Below are 8,526 nucleotides of genomic sequence, written 5' to 3'. Positions count from 1 at the left end.
CCGATCTAAAAGGGTCCTTACGGTTTTTAAATCTTTTTAACAAAATTAAAAAGAGTTTATACATATATATATATATATATATAATATTAAGAGTTTTCTTCTTTATTCCACGTAAAATATCATAAGTTTTATTATTATTCTTATATATTAAAATAAATCATATAAAATAATATTTCATAAAAATTAAAAAAAAATCAAATTATTAAGTAGAAATTTAAATTACTAGAGCTGAATTAAATTTTACTATTAATCTATATTTATCTTCATCGTCATTTGTTTCTTATGTCTTTACTTTTTATTTTCATTTATCATAAAACTTTTTTTTTTATATACTTTTCTTTTTTCAACTTCATCCCACATTATCATTTTTTTTAGAAAAAGTAAGAAAAATAGTAAATTAAATAAAAATACAAACAAACATGTTTTAGAAAATAAAATAAAATATTTATGTTTGAATTTAAAAATTAATTAATACAAAGGTTACCTTCTTATTATGTTTGGTCACCCAAAAATTCTTAAAAAAGAAAAAAAAATATTTAAAAAAATAATTTTATCATATTAGGTTTTATTATGAAAAAATAAAATAAAGTTAAATATACTTAAAAATAATGAGATATTTATATGTTTTTAAATTATTTAATTTTTATATAAAAATTTAAATAAGTAAAAAGATTGAAAATAATATATTAAAATAATTTATTAATTTTAAATCTATTTCTTTTTTTTTTCTCTTTTTTTCCTCCATTTTACTTTTTCTTTATTATATTCTTCAAACTTTTTGAACACGAAAGATAACCTAAATGTTAAAAGCTAAAAAATCAAATAAAAGAAGAAAAGCAATATATGATTTTTATTACAAATTTACATTGACTAATGGAGTTAATATCATATTTAAAGTTGAACAAATTGAAATTAATTTTTTTTTTCATACACTGTTTTTTATTAATTTCTTATTAAATTAATAATTTTCAATGAATTTACCCATTAAGATTTGAATCCATAATTTCACTCTGATATCACTTGTAAAACCTCAAATATTGTAAACTCTCTTAAAAACAATAATTATTAATAAACCTTATATCATAGTTTTATAATGCATTTATCTAAATATTCGAACAAAAAAAGGATTAGGTAGTATTTATTTTTTGGTTGAATAGAAAAAACTAAAATATTTAGCTTTTGCTATTTAACTAAAACTAACATGTTGACATCATTCAACACAACTAAAATTAACTTATTATCAATATATTCAGTTTAGTTATGTTGGATGATGTCAATATATTATTTTTAACTTAATAAAAAAAGTTAAATATTTTGACTTTTTCTATTCAGTCAAAAAACAAAAATCACCTTAACAAACGCAATTGGTTAACCTATGAACAATATTCTATTATTTGTCGGTAATTGTAATAGTGGGTTTTATTAATATAATTATTATTTATGGTACAAAGGATGGATATTTGAAAAAAGAGGGTGTGGGAAATGAGTGGAAGGGCGCGTGAGAAGGGGAGAAAGGGGGGGACCTACACGTTTCATTCTTGAAACCAACATATCAGTGGTGGGTTGTTTTCCGTGATTTGTACATTTTTCCACAACTATATTTTGTAATTTGAATGCTTCCTCCCTATCCTCATTTATTTATTTATTTATTTATTTTTATTACGTGGCACCATTTTAACATCCCTTGCCTTTTCCTTTCCTAACCACCATTTTCATTGCTCCTTCCTCCTGCTTTCCGGGGCTATAATCATTCCTTTCATATTTCTCTCCCTTTCCGAACTTCAAATGTTAAAATAATTCTTAGTTTACAGAATATTAAAATATTTTTATTAAAAAACATTATATTGACACCTGTCAAAATTCTCTTTGCATCCACCATATTTACGCGTTCACTTAAAAGTTATCGTACAATTTTTAAAATACCCAAAACATTATTTTCCATTTCTCTCCCTCAACTCATTTTCGTTTTCTTCCTTTCTCTCTCCATATATGATATATCTCTTTTCAACCACAAACCTTAAGATAAAATCAACTTCTTTGAAATTCATTTGATAAAAATCTTCTTGTAAAAAAAGTTAAAGAATAATTAGAAAGAATTTAGAAGTGAGAAATTGTAAAAAATAAAAAAAAATTACAAAAAAAAAAAAACTCATCTTATGGTGTCTAGGGCTAAAAGGTTAAACCTTGTAGTAAAGTCCAAGTCAAAGGCAATAAAAAAGATTTCTAAACTTATAATTTCTAACATTTTTAAGATGTTTAAAAGTACAATATCAAACCATTGTAAAACGACTCTATAATACCTTCTTCTTCTTTCAACTCGAAAAATACTATAAAAAATATAGAAAATTTTATTAAAATAATAGAGTATACTTTTACACTTATATTATTATTAAAATGGTTATTTGTTTATCCATTATTGAGAAATATAACTCTCGTTTTAAATTTAGTATAAAAATATTAGAAGAGAATAAATGAAGGAAGAGAATCGAACTTCATGTGTTTTTAAGCTTAAGAATAAATATTAGAAGAGAATAAATGAAGAAAGAGAATCGAACTTCATGTGTTTTTAAGCTTAGGAATAGTTTAAGGATTCCTTCGTAGGTTTTTTTTGTCTTAAAAAAATTATTAAATGGGTGGATGTAAAAAGAAATTTGGTGCATACAAATGTAATTTTTCTTTGTTAAAAGGGGAAAAAGTTTATAAATATTATAATATCGTATAAAAGTCATATTTATATTATATTTATTATGTGTTATTTCATCTAATAAAAATTCATTTAGTATGGTTTCAAAATGATATTATTCAAAAAAAAAAAAATTAAGAGTAGAAGCATAAAAATGATTTTTTTTTTATTTAATTTACCACTAAATTGGTTCTTTTCCACTTTTTTATTAACCTCTCCTGGTACAAACAACAATAAATGAGGCATGTGACACACGTGCAGGGACTCACATGTGAAATTGAGGTTTGAGAATGTCACTCCCTAGTCCCTGCATTAAAACATGGGAAGATTCTCTATTCCAACAAACTTGACTTCATTTGTATCTCACATTTTATACGTTTATTCTTTTATAAATATGGCGACAAAGAAAAAGGCAATTAGATTAAATAAATTTCAACTTAAATTAAAATCAGATAAAAATTGTTTTTGATTGTGATTTTACTTGAAGTATTTTTAGTAAAAATATTTTTCAAAAAATCATATATCAAGTATTTTTTCGAAAAACATTAGGCTATGTTTTGTTGTCAGAAAATATGATGAAAAATGTGAGGGAAGAAAAGTAGAAGAAAAGAGAAAATAAAGGAAAATAAAAATATATTTAAAATCAATAAATTATTTTATATGCTATTTCAAACTTATTTATCTTATTTTTCTATTTCTATGTAAAGGTTAAATAATTTTAAAATATATAAATTTTTATCTAATTTTAATTATATTTGATTTTCGTTCTTATTTTTCATATTAAAATCAAATATGAGAAAATCATTTTCCTTAATATTTTTTTTAGTATTTTCCAGGAACCAAATATAACTAAGTAATTTTTCTACACTATAAATGACTTTTCAGATTTTTAAAAATATTTTTTAAAATTTAAGCTAAATATACTTATATTTTTTTTTTAATTTCAAAAACACTTTTTAAGCTACATATGTTTCGTAAATCACTAACAAAGGGACTCTACCTTATGAATAAGATTGTAATAATTGATAAGCTAGACTCAAAATGACCAAACATTCATAAATTAGCATGCTATATATATATATGTTTGTATGCTCACAAGTATAAAAAAAATAATTAATAAAATTGAAAATATAACGATCCTACATTGAATGACTAAATTTTTTAAAAATTATTTTCTATTTTTTAAAATTGAAAACTATTTTTAAATTCTTCGTCACATATAATCCAATAGAATCTAACATATTTGTGGGAGTTTGATTTTACCCATGTCTCAAAAATTTCAAAATATTTCCATATATGATGAATTTGATGATTAAAGTATGTCTATTTGGAAAAAATGGAATTGGATGGAAAGAAAATTCAATACTTGCTTTTAACATGATTTTACATGATAGTATGAAATTAATTATTTTAATTTGAAAAAGAAAATAGAAAAAGACATAATAGCCTTTTGAGAAATTATGATTTTTTATTTTTTTATTAGATTTTATATTTTATATTTTATATTATTTAATCAATTAAAAAACGACAATTTTTGTTTGTTTGTAAGAAAACACCACAAGAAATAAGAGGTAAAAATAGTTTTGGATTTATTATTTTTTAAAGTTATATATGGGTTGAGTTGACTCGCATTAAAAATTTTCAGCTATTATGAATAAGACAATTAATCTGAAGAGTTTCCTGACTACCTCTATATACTTATCGATTGTAAAAAAGAGGAGGGTATTTTGGGAAATTCAGTGACACAGGATGGCATTACAGGTATTTGTTACAAACAAGAGGGCAACTAATAAAGAGGCCTCCATATAAATATCTGGACCACGCCGCTGTACCACTCTCGCCTCTCCCTATAAATCCCCAATCCTCTCCCTCCTCCTCCTCTCTTCTTTTTCATCTTTCCAGTAATCTGAATCTACGCTCTTCCTCTCTCTTCTCTGCCTGTCAGCGCGGCGGCGACACCCTATCGCCTACCTCCGTGCACCTAGATCCGACCGTCGCTTCAGATTCCGGCGACGGTTTCCTCGATCCGATTTCACCCACTCTCTCGCTCTCAGTTTTTCTTTTTGTTTGTTTTAAAATTTAAATTCCTAATTTGTTTTCCTCTTTTTTTTAAAAAATATTTTGTGGAAAAAATGATTTGGCGATTTTACAGTGTTAGCCTTTAGTTTTTACAGTATTTTACCAAGCCAGCTGGTGACGTTTCCATTTACCTGATTCGGGCGTTTTTCTCGTTTCTCAATAAAAATGATTTGACGCGCTAGTCGAAATCAAAAGAAAAAAAAGAAAACATCTCGAGGGTTGGGTGCTGACGTGGCACGCTGAAGACGAAACGAACGGCTAGATGAGCCATCAACCTCGTCGAATTTTGACGTCAGGGGCGTCAAGAAAGCGCAAAGAAGTGGAAGGTTTCTACGCCAATAAGCCCTGCTCACCACCGGGTCCGGCTCCAGCTCCAGCCTCACCCACGGCTGCAACTCTTAAGGCCGCTGAGCCGGCTTCTTCTAACCGGCTTTTAGCCGGGTATATGGCTTATGAGTTTCTCACGAAGGGCACGCTTTTCGGTCAGAAGTTGGACCCGGCTCGAGCCGAGGCGGTGCCTTTGCCCAGCAGCGCAGCGGAGGGGAAGAGAATGAAGCCGAGCCAGATCGAGGAGGCGGCTGAGCCGAGCAAGCAGCACCAGAGCTACGGTGAGTTAGCGACTCTGCTAAAGACAGATGGGGCCCATATTCCAGGGATCGTCAACCCCACCCAACTGGCTAGGTGGATTCAGATGCGACATGCTCCACAGTAGGGCAGCAACGTGGCGCCTTTGTATTGGTCAGGAAATTCTTGGTCCACATAAGAGACTGAAAGAACCTCTCCCCTCAAAGCGTACGAAGGTGGTGAGTAATACGTTTTGAAATGGAACAATTCAAGGCAACAAGCCCCCTATCTCTCTCTCTCTCTCCCTCCGTCCCCCCTCTCTCTATCTCTTTCTCTCTCAAAATTTCAGGTAACGCCGGAATGTTATAATGTAGTCGGATTCCGGCGAATCCCATGAATGTTGATTTGGTTTCTTTGTTTTCCCTGTCAGTGGGAGAGAGAGGGAGAGAGAGAGAGTGAGAGTGAGTGATCAGAGAGAAACAAACCAACTCGTGTTGCCGTTTTGATTAGTGTTGTTAATTTTTGTTCATTGTGAATGGATATGCATGGGTGGGAAAAGTAGTATTGGATGATCATTGTGACGTTGATGTGGGTGTATGAATGCATGCATGCATGTTTGTGTGATGTTCATTTTTGTTCTTATATTACATGGGTATGAAATAGGAGAATAAAGATGGAAGTATAGCCAACTGGGAATATAGAGATGGGGAGTAGTTGAAGAATGAAGATGGTGTTGTTGGTTGCCCATTTCTAAATGTAAGAGAGAGAGAGAGAGAGAGAGAGTTGAGTTGATTTCATCAACCCGAATCTTCAACATCTTCTAATGTCGTCATAAAATCAAACATATTTTGTGTGCCGCTTTTATTGACAAGATGAAACACTCCTCAAATGATAACAATAACGTAAGAAGAAATATAATGACTGAATTCATATTTCTACAGGAGAAGCTGACATGTTGATGGATGTTGTTGCTAACAAAGGCCCATCTTTTAGTTGTTGTATATGCTTTTCCTATTTTTTTCTGCTGTAGTTGGTGTGTTGTGTTTTGTTTCTTCCTTGGTTTCGATCTTGGAAAATTTGGAGTTTGGTTAATTTATGCTTAATTTTTCAATTGGTGTGAATGATTTAAGTATTGTGTATGGCTCATGGGTGGCACTCAATGCAATAGCTGGGGTGTGTGATTCTTTGCTCACTGTTTAGCCTTAATCAGGACCATTGTCCAAACCCATTACAACCCCACACCCCAAACAATTCTTCCCTTGCTTTTATGATATTAATTTTTTCTGTAACTTTTATATGCTTGCTTCATGAAAAGCTACCATCATTTGAATTTTTGTCCTTGGCCTTTCCCTTTGATAAAAAGTTACAAAAAAACAAAAAGAATATCTTAAAAGATGGTACAAACAAAAACCCTAGCAACTGTTTTTAATCCTTTCATACGTTGTATTGTTTTTACATTATACCAATAATCACTCTTTTTGTATCATCTAACTTTATTTCACAATCACTCATCATACCCATCTCTACTTGTTGGGAAAGATGAAATTAAGGGTCCCCCTATTGGTGGAAGACAGGAAATTGAGGAGTGATTGCCAATTTTCCTTCCCTACCATTGAAGTTTATAGATATTTATACTTGTTATAAAAGTTAAGTTACTATTATCTTTCTGAAATAATGAATAGCAGTCAAATCTCCTTTCTTCTCCATTGCAGGAAGTATTGACCTATCCTTGAAACTGCAAGGGTTTTTATGTTTCTAATTAGAAATGGTCCATACAGATTTAATTGCAACAAATTTTGTTAATCAGCTTTCACATGTATGGGTGTTTGGTTGTATTTGTTATGCACGTCTGCAAGCTATTCATTTGGGTATTCTTCTAAAAATTGGCTACATTTACTGGAATTTGAAAACCCAAAAGTTTGTCATCTCATGGGATGTGCCATTTTTTGAATCATAATTTTATTTTCAATCATAAAATAATGATAGGAATCAATCTTAGGGGTAGTACATATCTGATTTGGTATCCTTATTACTAACTATTACAAGTGATAACACTTATTCGCATCGTAAACCCATCAGGGTAGTCCGGTTGGTTGGTTAGGACGAATATTAGAAAATATGCATGATTCCAGTAAATGACACATGGTCTTGGATTCGAATCCTATCATTGATAATATCCTGAATTTACTTGATATTGGTTGTTGCGGGACGATCAGCACCCTGAGGTTTGGGTCTTCATGGAGAGTCTTAAGGGCTTTGGTCTTGGAAGGTTTCTCGATTATAAAAAAAAAGACACTTATTCTCATGAAGATGCTCAATTTGAAGAAGTAACAAGGACACTTATTCCTATGAAGATGCTCAAATTAAAGTAACAAGATCAACATCAACAATAACATTTCTAGTCATTTCCAAGATATGAAAGGATATTTTTTTGCTTGTGACTTCTTAACCTATGGGCTTATATGACATATGACAATGTGACATGTTCCCATTCAACTTTTCTTTATGAGCCAAAGACTTTTAGAGAAGCTAATTCTAAGTTCAACTAGGAAATGACTATGCCAGAAGAACTTCAAGCTCAAGATGAGAACAAGACATGAAACACTGTTGAAATACCACCTAGAAAGAAAACGGCGAAATGCTATTGGATATACAAAAGAAAGTACAAAAGTGATGGGTCCCACATAAGGTGAGGATGGTTGCCAAAGGATTTAAAGAGATATTTGCTTCGATTCCCTGGATGAATATTTTTCGACTGCTAGTGTGTCTCTGAAAATGAAGCCCGAAATCCCAAATGGATCTTCAAAAAGCTTTCCTACTTCTGGTGTAACAATTCTTTCATTCTATTTCAATGATATGATGATTAGAAATAGTAACTATGTCCTAAATGGAAAATTAAGATTAAACCAATGGAGACATCTGTTGATAGTGGATGTAAGCTTGGTGATAATGATAAATTAATTTTTAATGTTAGTCAATTTCAAAGGCTGGTTGAAGGATTAATATACTTTTGCAATCACTATTCGATTGAGCATGCATGCTCTTAAAGTTCAATATATGAATAGAATATATTGGAAGATGCTCTAGGAAGAGGTATGTGGATGTGCAACAGTGTACATACCTCTATGTCTGCTTATCCTGATGTTGATTAGGTAAGATACCAAATTCACAATAAATTTACTATAAGATATTGAAAGTTC

At 30.3% G+C, this 8,526-nt stretch overlaps 1 protein-coding gene across 1 annotated transcript; it reads left to right on the top strand.

Moving 5' to 3' along the window:
• Positions 1-4,538: 4,538 nt before the first annotated feature.
• On the top strand, positions 4,539-6,437 carry LOC117913888. The gene has a single exon (XM_034828986.1). It carries the CDS (start codon positions 5,025-5,027, stop codon positions 5,472-5,474), a length of 450 nt encoding a protein of 149 aa, XP_034684877.1. The 5' UTR covers positions 4,539-5,024; the 3' UTR covers positions 5,475-6,437.
• The last annotated feature ends 2,089 nt before the right edge of the window (positions 6,438-8,526 follow it).

This window comes from Vitis riparia, chromosome 5 (assembly GCF_004353265.1).
Source record: "Vitis riparia cultivar Riparia Gloire de Montpellier isolate 1030 chromosome 5, EGFV_Vit.rip_1.0, whole genome shotgun sequence".
Taxonomy (NCBI): domain Eukaryota; kingdom Viridiplantae; phylum Streptophyta; class Magnoliopsida; order Vitales; family Vitaceae; genus Vitis; species Vitis riparia.
The sequence above is the reverse complement of the archived record's forward strand: the minus strand, read 5'-3'. Positions and strand labels throughout refer to the sequence as shown.